At 54.8% G+C, this 19,268-nt stretch overlaps 2 protein-coding genes across 4 annotated transcripts in view; one reads left to right on the top strand and one right to left on the bottom strand.

The window, feature by feature from the left end:
* Positions 1-1,347: 1,347 nt before the first annotated feature.
* ZNF574 (zinc finger protein 574) lies at positions 1,348-12,231 on the bottom strand. 3 transcript variants are annotated; one of them, XM_070398877.1, is made up of 2 exons: positions 11,573-12,231; positions 1,348-4,291 (listed from the first exon to the last, which is right to left on the bottom strand). In XM_070398877.1, the coding sequence occupies exon 2, from the start codon at positions 4,269-4,271 to the stop codon at positions 1,599-1,601; it is 2,673 nt and encodes an 890-aa protein (XP_070254978.1). In that variant the 5' UTR covers positions 4,272-4,291; positions 11,573-12,231; the 3' UTR covers positions 1,348-1,598. The 3 variants fall into 3 exon arrangements, with proteins under 3 accessions (XP_070254978.1, XP_070254977.1, XP_070254976.1); XM_070398876.1 differs by lacking the exon at positions 11,573-12,231 and adding an exon at positions 6,566-6,607; XM_070398875.1 differs by lacking the exon at positions 11,573-12,231 and adding an exon at positions 6,467-6,595.
* The window catches only part of GRIK5 (glutamate ionotropic receptor kainate type subunit 5), a 56,076-nt gene continuing 47,133 nt past the window's right edge, over positions 10,326-19,268 (top strand). Inside the window, exons 1-5 of the mRNA XM_070398873.1 lie at positions 10,326-11,398; positions 14,831-14,959; positions 15,236-15,400; positions 17,701-17,798; positions 17,880-18,045. Of these exons, the coding sequence (XP_070254974.1) occupies positions 14,881-14,959; positions 15,236-15,400; positions 17,701-17,798; positions 17,880-18,045 (508 nt within the window). The 5' untranslated portion in view covers positions 10,326-11,398; positions 14,831-14,880. The remainder of the gene's footprint in view (positions 11,399-14,830; positions 14,960-15,235; positions 15,401-17,700; positions 17,799-17,879; positions 18,046-19,268) is intronic.

The following is a 19,268-nucleotide window of genomic DNA, read 5'->3' as shown; positions in this document are numbered from 1 at the left end:
CCTCTTTGAGCCCTCATTTTCTCACCAGAGCCACAGGCTAACCCAGTCCGTCTTAAAGCCCCAGTGCCTAGAAGGGAACAGGACTGCTGAAGGGAGTCCAGAGTAATGTGGAAGCCCAAGTGGTCATCAGAGACTGAGTGGGCAGCTCTTGGGCCTCCCTTTTCCCTGGTTTCAGTACAAATAGCTTCCCTCTTATTTCTCGTTTTTTAGTGTTCCAAATAAGAATTCTAATAAAAACACTGGAGTAATCTTTGAAGGGGGGGGGGGCACTTGTTTTCCTTGGGATGTGCCTCTTAAAAACAAGACTGCGTTGTGACTGAGCATTCCCACTGGCCACACACTCACCATCTCCTTTGCCCACCCCCACCCCCCAAGTATGTAAAAGGCAGCAGAGTATAAAGCATATGTGATTTAACCAAATGAAATTAAACTTAAATTCAAGTTCTGCCCTTGATCATTTATCTGGGTTAAATGATCTTGGGCAAGTCACCTCCCTTGCCCAAGGATTCCTTCCCTGCATAATGTTTTCCTCACAGGATCAGTCTGAAAATTATTCCAAACAGCCCTGGCCAGTGGAGCTCAGCCGGTTGGAGCATCATCCCGTACACCAAAAGGTTGTGGATCTGATCCCTGGTGGGACACATATGGGAGGCAACCGATGTTTCTCTCTCTGAAATCAGTAAAAACATATCCTTGTGTGAGGATTAAAAAAAAATTATTTCAAAAAATGTAGGGTAGTACTTGAGACAAACTAGATTTCAAACATCAGTCAGCCACATCATCCATCCCTCTTCCAACAAACACCTATTAGCTGAGTCAGACTCCAACTTCAGGTGGGTATCAAGTCACCTCTTCTGAAGCTTCCTCCCCGAGGCAACCCTTAGAATCTTCAAGTCCACAGCTGGGTCTGGTCCTAGGAGCCACCCTCCCCTACTGCCGGGAATATCATGCCTTTTCCAGACTTGCATATGCCACAGGGATCCAGTGAGAAAATAGATGGCCCCGGGGAAGCCAACTCACATCAGGCCAGGAAGTGGGAAACAGCAGTGGTGAGAATCTGATTTCCCCAAATATTCCTACCATCAGTAAAAACAGCTTCAGGCTTTTCTACGAAACTGTGGGGACCTCTAGTGGCAAGAGCACCATGCTGCCTCCATCTAGAACCAGAGTGAAGTCCCTACTCCCCAGATGCCATATCATAACCTTGGAATTCAGGTCCTCTTCAATTTAGCAAATATTTACTGAGCTCCTACTACTAGCCAGGCCATTCTAGATGCTGGGAACACAGCCATGAAAAGTATCTGGGCTCATGGTTCCCAAATTCCACCCTGCACAGCCAAAAGCACATAAATGTCCAAATCAGTTTTTATTGACTATTTCACTTTGGGGCCACCAGTGCTAACAAGTGGAAGGATGAGGGGCACTTTTATGCATATTAGGGACCCCAGAACACTCCTCATAAGATAATAAATCCAGTTACAGAATTTACATAGCAGTTGGGAAGGGTGAAGGGGCACTGTACAGAAATTTAAGGGGATGTTGGAGGGGGGTTCTTCAGCAACAGGGCATGGTGCTTCTGAAGAGGGAAGCTGGCAGGGTCAGCCACTGATCTGGACTCCCTCAGCCTCAGCCAGAGGGTAGATCTCAATGGCTTCCACCAAAGGCAGCGCCTCCACTGCAGTCTCCATCACTGCCAGGCCAACAGCAGCCTCTGCCTCTGCTAGCTGCTGCCGCACAGCTGCCTGATGCTGCTGCTGGTGGGTCTTGCGGTGTTTCCATAGGTTGGAGAAGGAACGATAGCTCTTGCCACAGTCGGGGCAGGAATAGGGCCTTTCACCCGTGTGAATGCGGCGATGTTCTGCCAGGCGCATGGAGATGGCAAAGGCCTTGCCACACACTTCACAGGCAAAGGGCCGCTCACCTGTGTGTAGGCGCCGGTGGTCCTTCAGATGGGTACTCTGACGGAAGGCCTTGCCACAGTCTGGACATGGGTATGGCCGCTCACCTGTGTGTATGCGCCGGTGCACCTGCAGTGATGTCTCTGTGCTAAACAGCTTTTTGCATTCGCTGCACTCTAAGCCCCGGCGTCGGGCAGGGGCCGCAGGGGCTGCAGCAGCAGTGCCTGCAAGGGTCGTTGGGGGGGCAACTGGTGTGCGAGTTGCCCGTGGGGCCCTGGGGGCTGGGGGCTCCTTAGCCAGGACCTCTCCAGGCCCAGCAGCTGCGTGGGCCGCCTCATGTGCTTGTAGCCGAGCAGCTGAGCCCACTTTCTTGCCACAGGTGCCACACTCAAAGCGCCGTGGGCCCTGAGCAGCAGCAGCTGCACAGCGATGCTCACGGAGCCGCAGTGAGGAAGGGAAGGCAGCCCCACAGGATGAGCAGCGGTGGGGCTGGCGCCCAGCATGGGCCACAAGCTGGTGCACCTCCAGCAGCCGGCGCAGCAGGAAGGAGCGGGGGCACTCGCGACACTTGTAGGGGTACTCGCCAGTGTGGTGGTAGCGGTGCATGAGCAAGCGGTAGGGGCGGTGAAAACGCACTCCGCACTCTTGGCAGCGGTAGGGGAAGTGTTGGGCATGCACCAGGCGGTGCTGCCTCAATGTAGAGCTTTGGGTGAAAGCTTTGCCACAGTCCCCACACCGGTAGGGCCGCTCCCCTGTGTGCGTGAGCCGGTGGCGGGCCAGGTTGGCAGGCGAGTTGAAAGGTTTAGAGCAGTCTGGGCAGGGGAAGGGCCGTTCGCCCGTGTGTGTGCGCAGGTGGTTGCGCACATGAGACTTCTTCTTGAACATCTTGCCGCAAATGCCACACTTGTGGCGCCGTTCTAGCCTGTGCACAAAACGTTGGTGCCGGGTGAGCTGCAACGCCTTGCCAAATTCACGGCTGCACAGGAGGCAGCGGTAGGTACCTGGGGCAGCGGGTTCTGCTGAGCTCTCCTCAGACACTGGGGGCTCCGGAGCCTCTGGCTCTCCAGTCTCTGCTGAAGCTGGTTCAGGGAAACCAATGACAGGCTCCTCTGGTACGACTGGTGTTGTGGGTAGAGGAACACCTCCCACCCCATGGGTACGCCGGTGATAAAGGAACTTGGTGAGGTTGACAAAGTTCTTTCCACATGGACATGAATGCAGAGGATTTGGGGTGTGAGCTCGCCGGTGGGCCAGAAGGAGCGCCTCTGTGCCAAAGGCCAGGCCACAGTCCACACACAGGAAGTGAGACTCGCTACTGTGATCTCCAAGGTGCTGGTCTAGACTGGAAGGGCTGGGAAAGACACGACTGCACAGGGGGCACTTAAAGACACCTTCCCGGTGACTCCGCAGGTGCTGCTGTAGCTGGTGAGGTGAAAGAAAGAGCTGATCACAGGCTGAGCAAAAGAGCTCCTGGGTGGCTGTCCCACCTGGCTCTCCACTGTTGTTCCTCCGGGCCTTGCGCCCCCGCCGATCACGCCCAATGGCTTCACCGTTGCGCAGTTCGTAACTGTGGTCAGAGGATGGCAGGGGATCAGGCTGAGTCACAGCCACCTCTGCAGGTGTTGGGGCCAGGGTCTCCTGCTGCAAGGCAGGCTCCTCAGACTCTGGGACAGGAACAGGGAAGTGGGTGGCTTGGTGCTCCAGAAAGTCAGCTGGCGACTGGAAGAGCTGGGAGCACTCAGAGCACTTGTAGAGGAGCAGTTCCACCTCAGTCACCACCTCAGTAGTGGTGGCAGCAGCAGAAGGGACAGCTGCCCCTTCCCCACCCTCTTCTGCTTTGCGGTATGAGTGTTCCACGGCCACACGGGCCTGGCCCATGGGGGATCCTAGGACAACTGGGGCTGGAGGCTTGGTGGGAGTGGCCCGGAGGTGCGTCTGCCGGTGGTTCAGCCAGAGCTCCTGGCTGGCGAAGAGAGCCTTGCAATCAACACACTCATAATGGATGGTACTGGAGCTCAGGGGGGGCACCTTTGGTGGTGATTCAGTTGGCACTACCTCCTGAGGCGCCATCATTTTTAGGTGCAACTCCTGGTGCTCCAGGAGCTGGCTAGGGGACATCAGCAGTTGCCCACATTCCAGGCACTGGTACTGGCTCTCCTGCACCACAGTCTGATAGAGGCCTGTGCCAGAAGCTGCCTCTGTGGCCACAGTGACTCCAGGGTCAGCCACACCCACCAGCTCAAAGTGCTGCTGGGGCACATGGGAATTCTGGTGCATGAGCACCTCCTCCAGGGATCCATAGAGCTGGTTGCACTCAGAGCAGACAAAGCGATGCTCAATGTACAGGACCGTCTCCTCTGACTCTTCAGTCATGGCGGCAGCAAGGCCCTGGGCTGGGAAAGGGGAGATTTGGGGGCAAATCACAACTAAGCCACTGCTTCTTCAGTCCTTCTCAGGAATGATTCTTTCCCTTTACCATCCCCCCACCTAGATCTATATCCCCTTCTAACTTCTTGCTTCCATTTTCCACTCCCACCTCTCTTCCTAACAATCTCTCCTCTCCCAACACACAAGGGCACCAAGCACAAAAATCTTCCCAGCAGTCCATTCTGGTGAATCTACTGAATCAACCAGAATCAACTCCACCCACCCAATCCCTGTAACCTGTCCAATCCCTCATTCTCCCATGCCTCAAAGCTGGCCCAAGGCCCCACCCATCACACAGGAACCCTTGTCCTCTCCACTCAGACCTCCTTCCACTGACTCCTCTCCCTACCAACTCACTATCCATTTCCACTCCCAGGGGAGTCCACAAAGGGTTTAACCACCCACTTTTCCCAGTCTTGCTCTTCCTCTGCTCCCTCCCCGAGACTCTGAACCTCTTTTTACACCTAGATCACTCAAACTTCCCCATGCCCCACACCTGTAAGCACCCTCACATTGCGCAACTCCTCTCCTTTACACACAACCCTTGCTATCCACTCTCTCCCTCTGGTGCCCAGGATCTTCACATCAAACTATCCCTTTCTCCAATCAACTTTTCTCACATTGGCCTAATCCATCTCCATACCTAGGTTTTCCTACTTAACCACTTCCCCATGATACCCAGGTCCTCCCTCCTCTTTAAATAAAGGCCCTCTCCCCCAACCTTGACCCCTTATCCAAAATATCCAGACCCATCTTCACAAATACCTAACCCATTTTTCATAACTAGACCCTTCCCATCACCTTAACATATCTCCAGGGTACCCAGACACTCTTCACATCAATCACCTTTTCTTTGCACTGAGACCTCATCTGCAATTCTAATTTCCCTCTGGGATACCCAAATCCCCTCTTACATTGATTTAGACCCTTTGTCTTCATTTACAACCACCCAAACCCATTCAGGGATTCCCAGACCCCCTTTCACATTATTAACCTTACCTATTCGTTGCAAAAAGACCCCCTCCCACAATAACTCATTCCAGGGATGCTCAGGCCCCCTCTTCATATCAACTGAATTCCCCTTATTTGCAGAAAGATCCCGCACACACACTAACCCAATTCAGGGATATCTAATAGCTTGACCTCCTTTCACACATAGACCCTTCCATGCCCAGGTCCCCTTTAGGGATACACAGAACCTTTCTTCTTATGCAGAACTCCCCTTGACCCCCAGTTTAACAATGACAGAGAAGAGCCAGATCCCCCTTCCTCACATCCAGATTCCCTCACCAGCCAGTATTAAATACTCTGGGGATACCCAGACCCCCAACTTCTTCTCAACTTAACGTAACAGGTCATTCTCATTCCAGTGATACCCAGACACCCTCCACGACCCCAGAACAGATCTCTCTCAACACCCTGAACTCCTCCAATTTCCACTCTTCACCTTGACCTAATTCCCTATACTTTTCCAAAGGACTACCTCCCTCTTTCTAGGGGCACCCAGACATCTTTCTCAAATAACAACCCTTTTTTGCACAGAGATCCCTCTCAACCCATTCCAAGGGTATCCAGCCCTCCTTCACTTTGGTTTAACTCCCCTTCACATTAATAGAATCCCATTCTTTACACCTGGCACTCTCCCTCAGCTCTAAATCTGCCCTCTGGGGATGTCCGTTTCCTACATCTTTTCAGCTCAAGACCCTTCTCACTGGCCTAATTTTTCCAAGTATAACTAAATCTTCTCTTTACATTAAGTTAATTATTTCTTTTTCTCACGTCCTAAACCTCCCCGGGCACCCAAGTGACTTCTAACCGCCCACCCCTTTTCGGTTTTGGACTGTCCCACGCCAAGCCCCTCGCTCCGATACGCCCTGGAGTCTCTACCGAGGACACACAGGACCCTCCCAGGCTTCCACCCGAACCCGGACCCTCCTCACTCAGCCCCGTTACTCGACGCTAGACCCCTTCCCACCCACCGCCCACAGGCCCTGCCGGCGGTTGGCGCAGCTCCGCACTCACCGCCGGCGCGCGCCCCACCTCCGGCCCACAGCGCGCAGGCGGGGTGCCGAGCGCAGGCCGCAGGGAGGGTGAGCGGCTGGGCCGGGCCTTCGCGCGCCCGCCCGCCCGCCGGCACTCACCCGCCTCCGCCGTCTCGCACGCCTCGGGCCCGGGCCCGGGCCGCCGCTCCCCTTGCGCGGCCACCCTACCGCTGCGCTCTCTCTAGCTCCCGCCGTCACCTCTCGCCTGCTCCGCAGCCTCGCTCTCGCCCCCAAACGCCCTCAGCAACGCTCCTCCCACCTTCCTCCTCGGCCGCCGTGCGACGTCCAAACGCACCCAATCATCGCCCGTCTAGCCCCTGCCATTTGGCCAATAGGCACTTACGTCTCCGAGCCTTGGACCAATAGTATGGAGCATCTGGATCCCTTCAGCGCCCAACCAATCCCCTAGCGACCTTTCCTCTCCGGCTGGTCCCGGGTTGATAGTGCCCGCCCCTTACGCCTGGAGGCTGCTCCTCCTCCATCTCCAAGTCGACTCCACTGGACGGCTCAGAAGGAGGGGCAGCGTGATGACGTCAGGCGGCGGAGTGAGGCTGCGGGCGCCATCTTGGGGACAAGGCGGGTAGTCGCGTGGGGGTTGAGAGGGAAAGTCGGGAAATTGAGGCACATGATTCCCAGAGGGCTAGGGCGGGGGAGTTGAGGAGCAGGAACTCCGAGGAGCGAAGGGAGAGAGTGAAGAAGCACGAGTCAGCTCAAAGAGGAGAGGAAACCAATCACAGGGAGGGAAGAAAAGAGGAAATTAAGGCTCCAGATTCACTTTGTATGGAAGAGAGGAATAAAGGAAGAGGAGAAAAACGGAGGGACTCTTGAGGGAGGGGGTTGGGGAAATGTCAGAGGAAAAGCAAGAGAGAGAATCTGAGGGAATGAGGAAAACCTGAAGAAAAAAGGTAACGCAGAGAGAGGCAGTTGATGTGAAGAAACGGAGGGTGTGAGTGGGGAGGGAGGTAGATGACCTACGGGTCCCCGAGTTTGCGAGTGAGTTGCCCCAACCAGAGCTGTTACAAATGTTTCTAGAGCGACTCCCTGAACCCAAGGACAGGGCAGCTGCAAGAGACTGGCTTGGATCACGCCCTGCCCCCATTTCTCTGATGAGTAACCGAGTCTCAGAGGAATTGGTCCTTTACCTTCCTGAGGCTAAAAAGCTACCAGGGGGCTTCACACACAGTCAGACCTAGGAGTGATGGTCCAGTTATAATTTTGCTATGTCATGCAATTGGTTTCTACCCAGGCGTCCTAATTTCCTCACTAATCAGCGGTTCTCAACCCCTTTCACAGGGGTCGCCTAAAACCATCCTGCATATCAGATATTTACATGACGATTCATAACAGTAGCAACATTACAGTTATGAAGTAGCAACGAAAATAATTTTATGGTTGGGTCACAACATGAGGAGCTGTATTTAAAGGGCCAGAAGGTTGAGAACCACTGCTAGATTAAACTCCCTAACACCAGGCCCATGTCATTAAAACAGGCTGGCTGGGTTGGATTGGACTGGAGTGGAATCTTGGCCCTGCCACTTCCTAGCTGTTGCTTTGGGCAAGTCATCTCCCTTGGACCTCAGTTTTCCTATCTGTGAAATGGGGATAATGGCCCCTGTCCCATATGATTGTTGTGAGGCATAGAGTAAAAGCTACGTAAGAGTTATTTTTATTATTAGGACCTCAAGTAATAATAGCTTGGAACATGTCCTGAGTGTATTAAGCGTTCAGTATTGTGCCCAGTGCTTTCCATGTGTTATGTGGTTTAATCCTCTCAACAACCCTAGAGGGAGGAGCTATTATTTTCACTTTACAAAAAACAAAAAAACAAATACAAAAATAAATCACACGCGCACACACACACACACACACACAAAACTGAAGCCCAGAGAAGTTAAGTAACTTGTCTATAATTAGGAAGAGTCGGAGCCAGGATTCCAACCCAGGAGTTAACTCCAAGGTTTTTACCTCATGATCCCCAAGCTCTACTGCCTGGCAGGTGGGACCCAGTGGCATGTTGAATGGATTAAGTGCAAGAAGTAGAGGAAGGAAGTTGGTGGGAATCAGTGAGCTCTAAAACTGGTAATCTGGGTTTTCCCTCAGGGTGAAATCACCTGGGGCCGGAGCTAGAGAGCCTGGAAGCTAGGTTCAGCCTTTGACAAGTTCTGTGCTCCTGGACAGGTTCGCACTCCTGCTGAGGCCTCCTCTTCCCACTTAAAAATGCCAGCTAGCCGGTGTGGCTCAGTGGGTTGGTCATCCTGTGCACCGAAAGATTGACGGTTCAATTCCCAGTCAGGGCACATGCCCAGGGTTGGGGGCTTGATCCCTGGTAGGGAGCATGCAGGAGCTAGCCAATGGATGCTTTGCTCTCACCTCCCTTCTTCTCTAAAAATCAATAAAAATGTTTAATTGAAAAAAGAAAGTAAGAAAATGCCAGCCAGCTTGGCTTGTCAGACCCCTTTCTTGCTCTGACCTGCTTGTACCTCCCAACTTATTCGGGTTGGCTAGTCCCTTCTCTTCAGGTGATACAGGAGTAAACTGAGGCCTAGGTCAGTCTTCCCAGAGATGGTGGCACAGGATTAAGACTTCTGGGACAGGTTCAGTTTAGAGAGGACAAGCATTCTAAGCTGGAGTCCCTGCATAAGCAAAGGAGGTGTGTGCAAAGTTGGTGGTCCTTCAGGGTCAGATGTATGTGTCAGATGTATGTTGGGGACGCCCCACATGCCAGCTGCAGAGGGCTTCCCATGCCAAGCCAGTGTGAGTTGCCACGTGCCACATGTGTGCTCGAGGCATGCAGTCACGTGTGCTGGGGTGCTGCACGTGAGTGTGTCAGTGTCTCCTCCCCATCACGAGCAGTTGGGGCTGGTGGTGAGTCATGGACTCAGCCTTCAGCACCAACTGTCATGTTTCTTCCCCCCAAATTTCACCCCCCACCCCCACCCAGGCGTGCACCACCCACCCCGACTCCAAGATCTGTATTGCTGCTTCTCTCTTCCAGCTCCCTGCCCTGCTCAGCTCCCTCCTGAGGGGGAGGAAGTCTCCCATTTCAGTTGGCTTTGCCCTCCACCTCCCTGCCCTTTCCCACTGCCTCTCTTCAGGTGACTAGAGAATTTAGGGCCTCTACTCCCCACCCACTCATCTACATAGGTCCCAAGGATTTCTCTATGCGTTATGGAGAATTCCCATACTCACCACCCTTCACCTCTGTGGGGGCTATTTCTATTTCTGGGGGCTTCTCCCTTTTCTCTATGGGCTGGCTGCTCCTGCCTCAGTGGGCCTCTTGTGTCTGCATCCTTATCTTTATAGGTTCCCTGGTGTCTGTGGGCCTCCTGCCCATTTCTGTGACCTTCTCTCACTCTCCTTGGCCCGCCTCCCTTCTCTGTGATGTGCTTTCTTGTTCCCATTTCTGTGGGCATCTCTTGTCCATTGCCTTCTCTCATCACCATGGACCACTCCCCATCCCTGAGGAGGGCTTTTGTTCCCATAGACCTTTCTCCATCTTCACAGGGGCTCTCTGGGTCCACAGCTGCCCTGTCTCTGAAGTCCTTTGCTTGTCACTGTGGTTTGCTTCCTTGTCTCCTTGGGCCTTTTTCTCGTTTCTCTGGGCTTTTCCCTGTCCTTGTCCTTGTGGGGTTTGTGGACCCTGGCCCAACTCCGTGGGTCTTGATGGCTCTTTTTCTGTTTCTTTTCATATTTCTTCATCCCTGTCAGCTCTCTCCCCCAGCAGCACGGCCTTCTTATTAGGTCTCCCCACCTCTCATCGGCTCCAGTGCCCAAGGGCTGCCTGGGCAGGGCGGTGGCATGGTGTGGTGGAGGGGGTGGCCTGGGGGTGGGCCCTCCATCCAATGCAGGGCCTTCTCCTCATCAGCATTCTCCTCAAGGGGGCCCCCAACCCCGACCAATACCGGCTCCCCCTCCTCTGACTCCCCTCCCTCCTCTCTTTCTGCCTGCCTCCCTCCCTTTCTCCAGCCCGCCCTCCTCCCTGCCTCCCTCATCTCTCCGCCCCCCCTGGCTCCAGGACCCAGCGCGGGTGGCAGGCAGGCAGCCGGCGGGCAGGCGGGCCGGCAGCGGCCTCAGCCTCGGAGGGGAGAAGGAGAGGTGGCAGTGGTGGAGGCGGCAGTGGGCAGCGGTGACGGCCAGCAGCAGAGAGGCAGGCCCAGCTGGGGAACCAAGAGCCGGAGGCTGATCCTCACAGGAGACCAGGAGTCGGTGGCCAGGCCCTCTCACCCAGGCCCTGCGCTGGGCACCCCCTGGGACACCCCCACCCTCCTCTGCCTTCCTCTTCCACCTGCTCCTCTCCTTCCTCCCCTCCCTGTCCTCTCCCTCCCTCCCATCTCTCCACCTTGCCTGTTCCCTTCTTGGCTCTCTGAGTCTCCCAGCATCACATCCTCTCCAGCCACTCCACTCCTCAGCCTCTCCCCACCCCCAGCATGCTTTTCCCTCGGGGGCTGAGGGCTTGAGGACTCCAGACCCTAGTCTCATCCGGGGCTGGGCCAAGGCTGGGGGGAGGGGGGAAGGGGTGGCCCCCTCCCCCCCATTAAGCCCTTCCCTCCCTCACTTCTGATGGCTGGCTTCCTTGTCTCCACCCAGTCCTCGCCCCCAGTGGCCCCCCCAGGCCTGCCCGGCTAGGGGAGGGGGCAGGGGCCCTTTCCTGGGCCGGCTTCCCCCTCCCCCGGCTTTTGCCTGTGCCCCCTCCTTCCCATTTTCACCTTCCTCTCCTCCTTTCCTCTCTCCTTCCCCTCCATTTGCTCCTTCGCCCTCTCCTCTCTCCCCTTCTTTCCTCCATTTTCTCCTTTCTCCTTCCTCCCCTCCTCGGCCCACCCTCTCCTCTTTCACCTGTCTTTTCTCCCTGCTCCTGAGGAGCCCCCGTTTTGGATTAGTTGGGGCCACCACCGGAGGTGGGGGAGGGGGCCCTGTGGACTGCCCTCTCCCCCCCTCCCTGCCCCAGCCACACCACCGCCCAGTGCCAGAGCATCTCCCCGCTGTCATTTCTCGGGCCTCGAGGGAGCCCTGCCCTCCGTCCCACCAGGATCCGTAAGTGTCCGCAGGGCAGGGGTTGGGCTGGGGCCGGCCTGAGTCCTGGAAGGCTGTACTTACTGCCGCTTGGTGAAGTGGGGGGATGGGGGGGCACATTTCTCTGCTCCTGGGACCGGCAAATACCCTCCCCCACCATGTCCCCAACCTCCATTCCCCTTGGCCCTTTCTCACCCCTTCTTCTGGGTACACAGCTCACCCTTGCCCCTCAGCGTCTGGGGTCCTGAGGGGCTGACTGTGGTCTCACTCCTCCGGACTCCTGGCACGTCTCCGCCCCTGCTCTCTCCAGTCTGGCTCCACGGTGACCGGTGACCGGCTCTGCTCGCACCCACTGTTTCCTCCGTCTCCCTCTTCTTTCCTCTGAGCCTCATCCTCTCTGCCTGCCATGGACCCATCCCCATGCCATCTGGTCTCTATCTCCTGGAAAAGTCTGTCTGTTTTTGAATCTCCATTTCACGTGGCTGTGGGGCTTCTGACTCTGTCCAACTTCTCTCTTCTTTGCCGGTATCCTAACTATTTCTTGGTGTGTCTCCGTTGATATATCTCTCTCTCTCTCTCTCTCTCTCTCTCTCTCTCTCTCTCTCTCTCTCTCTCTCTCCAAACTCCCCTGTCTCTTGTCTCTTCTGGAGGCTGCCATGCCAAATCTAGCCCTCTTGCCACTTCTCTCTGTCTACTCTGTGCTCTGCCTGGGCATCTGCCCACCTGGCCTCCTCCCTATTTAACCCTGGGCTTGGAGGCCAGCTGCCTTCTCTCACTTTTCTGCTTTCCTCCCCAGATTCATTCTGGGTGTATCCCCTTCATTGCTCACTCCTTAGCCACTGCCTCTCTCCACGGTCCACTTTGCGACTTTGTCTTTTCTTTTCCTTGATGGCCTTGCCCACAATCCCCCCAATCCTCTTCCCACTTCTCCCCTCACCCGCCCCCCTCAATGCTCCAGGTCCCCCAACGTGCCCGCAGGCACTCTGAGTGGGTGCACCTCTATGCGGACTGGCTCCCCTCCTATGGGTGCTTTGCCTGTTCCTGCCTGTGTCCCTCCAGGTCTCTCAGTCTTCCACCTCAGTTTTCCTCCCTGACTCTCACTCCCTCTCTCTATTAGTTTGAGTCTGTCTCTGTCTGTCTCTCTCAGTCTTGCACACCCCTTCTCCTATGGATCTGCTGTGTGGCTCTGACACACTTCTTTCCTCTCTTTCCAAGGAGCCCTCTTTCTTTTCAGAGGTTAGCAATTTCTTTCCTCCCCACACTTCTTGTGCCTGTTGTCATTTCTTTTGCCCCCTTTCTCACCCCATTTGCCTTCTTACCTTTGATACCAGTATCTCACATGCCCACTTGTCTGTCTCCCTCCCCTGGCAGGACCCCCCTAATTCAGTCCCTTCTGCTCAGTTTGCTGCTGTATTTCACCTAAGTCCCTGAGCCTGGGAATTAGGCTTGCCTTCTCTTCCTCTCTCACACCCTCTCTCTGGTCTCTGTCTCCTTTGGTGTCTCCTAGGTGATGTCTGTGTGTCCTTCTCTCTTATTTAGTCCTGGTTACTTTAGGTCTGTCTGTCTTTCTGTCTGTGACTTCTTATGCACCTGTGTCCATCTTGTGGCCCCCATCCCTGGCGCAGCGCTCTGTCTCTGTCTTTCTGCTCCCACCTGTGTCTGGCACCCTTGGGCCCCTGCCCTTTTGGCCTCTGTATCTTCCTCAGTCTTTCATCTTCTAGTCTCTGCTCCCTGATTTGCCCCAAAGCCCCTGGTGTCGCAGATGACAGCCTCATTTCTGCCTCTCTCCCAGTCCAAGCCTCCACTTCCTTCCCTCTGAGCTCTCCTTCTGGGTCTCCCAGTCTTCCTTGCTGCTCCACTCTTGACAGGCCTTCACCTTAGATCCAAATTGCAGTCTGCAGCCCACAGCCTGTCCAATATGCCCTTTTATACCCCCAGCCTATCTTCCCAGAAGCCCCCACAGAGAGACAGACAGACAGACAGACTTGCTGAAGGTCACATGGGAGTCTGGGGTAGAGCGGGGACTGATGGGGTCTCTTGCTGCCCTGACCTAGGTTTTTCTGGCCAGCAGGGACAGTCTGAAGTGTTCATTGTGTCTCTGCCCTCCCTAGGCAGGTTTTGTTCTGCCTTTTTACCAGCGCAAGCAAGCGCTCCTTCCTTGGAGATTGGGTGGAGTACAGGGCGACCCCAAGGCTTACCTCCCAGCACTCTGGGCCTCACAGTAACCCTCTCCCAGAGACACCCACAGGGCATAGCCCATGTCCAAGGGAAGTCGCACATCTGGCTCAAGTCACCCGTGCCCAGTGGTCATCTTGCAGAAGGCTGGGGTACCCACAGGAATCTCTAACTTGCTAGAGGTGGGGAACAATTGTGGGAAGCAAAGATGCACTGTCTCCCCCCAATCTTTAGCTGCCCAGAGCTGGGCGGACAGTGCACTCCCTGCCTTGCTTTCCCTTTGGCTCTCTGTGGTGGCGTCTTGAGTGGATTTGTGTCTCCATTCTCTGTCTTCCTGTTCTATTCTGTCTCTCTTGTATCTTGACTTCTCTCTCTTCTGCCTGTCCTGCCCCTTCTCTCTCCATCTCTGTGTCTCCCTACCTTCCAGTCTCTTCCCTCCTTCTCTCTCCTAGTTCTCTCCTTATCTCCCTGTAACTCTCCTCCTCTATCCTCTCCATTTCTAGCCCCATTTCCCTGTCTTCTTATCATCTTTCTGGTCACTTGTATTTCTACCTATATTTCCCTTTCTCCATTCCTGAGTCTTTTCATATTTCCTCCCTCTTAGCCTTTTTTTCTCTTTCTGTCTCTCTCTTCTCCCCCTCCCCCTTTTCTGTCTTTACTCTTTTAGCCCCTTAGCTGCTTTCGGTCTATCTATGTGTCTCCATGTGTGTCTCTCTCCATCTTTTCCTCTCTCTCCAAGTTTCCTAACTCCCGGATACTCTACCCTCCAGACCCCGGATGTCCAGGCCTCTCTCCCTGTGGAATTGTGGGAACCAGGGACGTCAGGAAGGTGGCAAGTGAGGCCTGGGAGGGGTTGCTTAGCAACCACTGCATCCTCTCCAGCCGGTTTCTGTTGCCTAGTAACAGCTGCCTGCCCAGAGACAAGGGCCCAAGGGCGGAATGGGTGGGGGGGTGGCACTTCTTGGTCTCCTGTTGGGGTGGGGATGGTCCCTGGTATTCGCCCTCACCTGAGATCCATATCATGCTTCCCTCCCATTTTGGTAGCTGTGAATATTCCTGAGCAGTGGCTCTCCCACTCAGTGCCTGAGTGCTGTGAGCGCCTCCCTAGTAGTGCTCCTGCAGTCTGAGCTTCCTTCCTAGCAATGCCCTCAGCACTGTCTTGTCAGCTTCTAATGAGGGCAGGGCCCTTCAGAGCTCACTCACAATGTCCCAGGTCCGTGGTCACCCTGTCCAGCAGTCCTCCAAAGGGGCTCAGTCTCCCCATGGTGATCCCTGCAGGTGGCGAGTGGGGGCCGCGGCAGCTGCGTCCCCATGAGGAGGGGAGGAAGATGCCGGCTGAGCTGCTGCTGCTGCTGATTGTCGCCTTTGCCAGCCCCAGCTGCCAGGTGCTCTCATCACTGCGCATGGGTGAGGCCCTGCAGCCCTGCCCCTGCCTCCTCAGAGACCCTCCCGTCGGACCCTGGGCTCCTCTTTGGGAACGCAGGCAGGCCGTTTCCTCAGGACCCAGGGATCCGGGCCTCCGCTCTCAGCTTTCCTCAGCATTGAGGAGCGGTAGTCCCTAGCTACTTCTTCCCTGGACCCAGTTCTCTTCAGCCTCAGATCCAGGAGTCCAGACCCCAGTTCCCATCCCCACTCCCACCCCAGGATCTCGGAGTCTGGTCCCCAACCCCTGTGTCCTCTCAGCTGCAATCCTGGATGATCAGACGGTGTGTGGCCGTGGTGAACGTCTGGCCCTGGCCCTGGCCCGGGAGCAGATCAACGGGATCATCGAGGTCCCAGCCAAGGCCCGAGTGGAAGTGGACATCTTTGAGCTGCAGCGGGACAGCCAGTACGAGACCACGGACACCAGTGAGCAGGGCCTCGGGGGTGTGGGGTGAGGCTGGGCTGGCTAGTACCCCTCAGTGAGTCCCTCGGCCCCCCTACCTCCTTAGCTCGCCTTGTCCTCTTCTAGCTCCATTCGTCCCTTCTTTCATGTCAGCTCTGCCTGTCTCCCAGAGATGGTGCTGCTGGGGATGGGGATGGAGAGGGCATCAGGCCCAGTCCTGCCCTGAGGGCCTAATTTGAAAAATAAGCTTTGCCCTGGCTGGTGTTGATCAGTGGTTGAGCGTCCTCCTGTGCACCAAAAGGTCTCTGGTTTGATTCCCAGTCAGGGTACATGTCAGGATTGCGGGCTCAATCTCCAGTAGGGGTGTGTGCAGGAGGCAACCAATCAATGTTTCTCTTCAATTGATGTTTTTCTTTCCCTTCCTCTCTCCCTCTAAAAATCAATAAAAAATGTATTTAAAAGAAAAATAAGCTTCATAGTTGACCAAAGACACTTAGCTTCCAGGGCTGAATAATGAGGGGCCCAGGCAATAAGGCAGGGGCCTAAGGGGCAGGGCTACTGAAGGCATTCTGGAGAAGGCTAAACTGACATTGAGCTCTGAAAGATGAACAAAATATATACAAAGAGTGGTGTTGCTCAAAGTATGCCACATAGTAGGGATGCATAAGTATTTGTTGAACACTGTGGATTGAATGAATGTCAGTTAACATGCTGGAGTTATAGACCTTTAGGAGATGCTGCCTTCAAATGTGTTTTAGACAGATTTCTTTCCTACAGGCCTTATCAGAGCATTTATTATGTTCATGTATATTTCAAATCACTGAGAGGGAGAATGAGGAGTAATGTTTCCTGGACTTTTTGACTTTTGCAGCACAGAATATAAATTGGGAGAAGCTGGGATAGAGGGTGAGGAGACAGATGGTGTTCTGGGCATGTGCTTGTAGTCTGGAGCTGGGGTGGAGTGCCGGGGGGGGGGGGGGCGGGGGGGTATTCAGAGCCAAGGAACAGGGTACGGGGTTATACCCATCCTGACCACCTGGACTCAGGACATGTTTAGGAGGATCATGAGAGACGACATCTGGACTAGAGTGTGACTGGGAGTGGGAGGTGAGGTTGGGCAGACTGGCAGGCCAGCTCCAGGAGGCCTGCAGTAGTCGGCTTGAAGATGTTGCCTTCATCTGTAGGCAGTGGGGACTTGTCGGTGGGTTTAGCCCAGGGAGCTGGTGAAAGTGAATCCAGAGGCTAGATTCAGGTGATCAGTGAGGAGGCTGAGTTGAGAGCCCTGAAGTAGAGCAGGGGAGGAGGAGTTGAAGAGAAGAGGATAGTTGTGAGAAGATTTGAGGACAAAAAAAGAAAATTTGGTGTCTAATTGGCTATTGGGAGACATATTGAAAGCAAGGGTCACATTTCCAGGTATTTGAATGGTGAGTCCTCACCAGTGTGGAAACTATAAAAGGAGCAAGTTTGGAGGAAGATAAGGCATTTAGTTTTGATGCTTTTATTTGAATGTGGCAGGGATCTCTCTGTCTTCATCTCTGGGTCCTGCTTTTCTCTAAGTTGGCTTAATTTTCAGGAATGCCCTTCCCAACTGGTGGCAGTGTGTTTCCAACAGCTCAGAACTTATATCACCAATTTAGCAAACCCAGTAATAATTGTAGCAGAAGACCTGGGGAAGGCTCCCCAAGGCCTGGTGTGAGCCCGTTTCAGCCTCCGAACCAATCACAGTGGCCAGGACGATATGGTTCTGTAATCCTGGGTCAGGTGACAATCGATCCTGGGAACCACGGGGCTTCCCTGAGGAAAAGTCAGGGTTCTGCCTTGAGAATGGGCATTGGGCAGCATAGCAACAGCTTCTACTTTCGAGGCTTGAGATGCACACATGTTTAAGGGGAAAGAATGTGGAAGAAAGTAGAGCAAGCAAGTGCCACAGAAGCATGGTGTTTGGGGTGCAGAGGGTAGGGGGGACCTTGGCCACGGGTTCGGGGTGGAAGGGGTGTTGGATGCACCTAAGGTTGTAGCATGGTTGGAAAGGCTGAGCAAAATGCAGGCCGAGTGACCTGGCACTGGATCTGCGGCCAGAGGAGGCCCCTGGTATTTCCTCTTCCTCTCTTTGTTTTTCTCTGGTTTGACCTGTCTCTCTGTTGCCATTTCTCCCTGTCACTCTCTGTCTGTGCCCCTCCATAGGGTGGCAGGGATTGGGCCCTTGGATCCCCATGGTGGAGGAGTGTCAGTTCCACTCCTGGGCTGGGGTGGTTCCCTGGTGGTGGGGACGGGGAGGAGGGAAAGGGTCCTTGACTCTGTGGTCTTTTCCTACCCCTCACAGTGTGTCAGATCCTGCCTAAGGGGGTCGTGTCTGTCCTGGGGCCTTCCTCCAGCCCTGCATCTGCTTCCACCGTGAGCCATATCTGTGGGGAGAAGGAGGTGAGGCAGGGTGCGGGTCCCGGGGTGGTGAGGATGGGGAGGAGGGAGCAGGATAGAAGCAAAAGCTCCTTCTCTGTCCAGATCCCCCACATCAAGGTGGGTCCCGAGGAGACGCCTCGCCTCCAGTACCTTCGTTTTGCATCTGTCAGCCTGTACCCCAGTAACGAGGATGTCAGCCTGGCGGTCTCCCGAATCCTCAAGTCCTTCAACTACCCCTCGGCCAGCCTCATCTGCGCCAAGGCCGAGTGTGAGGGAGGAAACTGGACATTTCGTTTTCTGTTCCCCAAACTCCCTTCCCAACTGATCTAGTCTCCCACAGTCATCAGTGCCCCCTGGTTGGAACGATCTCTTGGTCCCCACTATACCTTCCCCTTCAGGAACACAGAGCTCTGGTTCCACTGAGCCCTCCCCCCACTCCTGAAGGAACCATTTAGCCCACAGATAGTACGAAGCACCTGCCAGATGCAAGGCCCCTGCTCAGCATGGCCCCTGACTTCAGGGAGCTCCGAGCCAGTGGAGGACCCAGTGGTTGAGCAGCTGTGATATGGAGTGACACGTGCTGTGTTAGGAGTTAAGCAGGGGCTGTCGAAGCACAAAGTCTGGGAGGTTTGGAGCCTGAATCCCCAAGAAAGGGACATCGCAGCTGGGCCTGAAGGGTGGGGGTGGGGGGGTCATGTTCTGAGGGCATGGCAGGCCAAGCTGCGACCGAGGGAGTGTGGCCCCTTTGAGAGGCTCAAAGTCATTCCCTGCGGCAGGAGTATAGGAGCATGAGGCAGGACCTTGTGTCCATCTTATCCTGAAGATGGTGAAGGTTCCCACATAGGGTGGGGTGAGGGACAGGAGAGTGACATGAGAGGTGGCAGGGAGACCAGCGAGAGGCAAAGGACATGGTGCTGGTTAGGACCCAGGTGGGGCCGTGGGATGGACAGACCACAGATTTGAGAAGAGTCGTGAAGGAGGAGAGAGGGCAGGGTCATGAATTGTGACCAGGTCCTGTCGAGGAGGAGGAGAGAGTCATTCGGGGCACAGTTGGGTTGGAGGTCTGTGAGACATTTAGGTGGAGATGTTGGGGAAGCTGTGGGTCTGTGGTTGTGCAGCTGGAGAGAGAGGGTATGCTCAGAAACCTCCGGGAAGAATTCCTGTCTCAAAGGGTGTTTATTGAACACCTGCTATGTGCCAGGCGTTTTGCTTGATATTAAGGATATGGCAGTGTGCAAGCCAGGCCGGCATCCCTGCCCTTATCAAACTTACATTCTAAAGGGAGGAGCTAGGCAATGAACATAAATGAGGACGTTGTTTAGTCAGAAGGGAAAAGTCCTGTGAACAAACAGGTGAGGGACTGGGCGTGCTGGAATGAGGGGGCAGTCTGAAATGGAATGCTGGGTGTGGGAGTCATCGAGGGCGTGATATTTAGTGAGGATCTGAAGGTGGATCTGGGAGAAGCGTGTTCCAGGCAGAGGGAACAGCAAG

The sequence above is a fragment of the Myotis yumanensis genome, unplaced genomic scaffold (assembly GCF_028538775.1).
Source record: "Myotis yumanensis isolate MYYU_CA2020_CCGP unplaced genomic scaffold, mMyoYum1.0.hap1 SCAF_18, whole genome shotgun sequence".
Taxonomy (NCBI): domain Eukaryota; kingdom Metazoa; phylum Chordata; class Mammalia; order Chiroptera; family Vespertilionidae; genus Myotis; species Myotis yumanensis.
The sequence above is the reverse complement of the archived record's forward strand: the minus strand, read 5'-3'. Positions and strand labels throughout refer to the sequence as shown.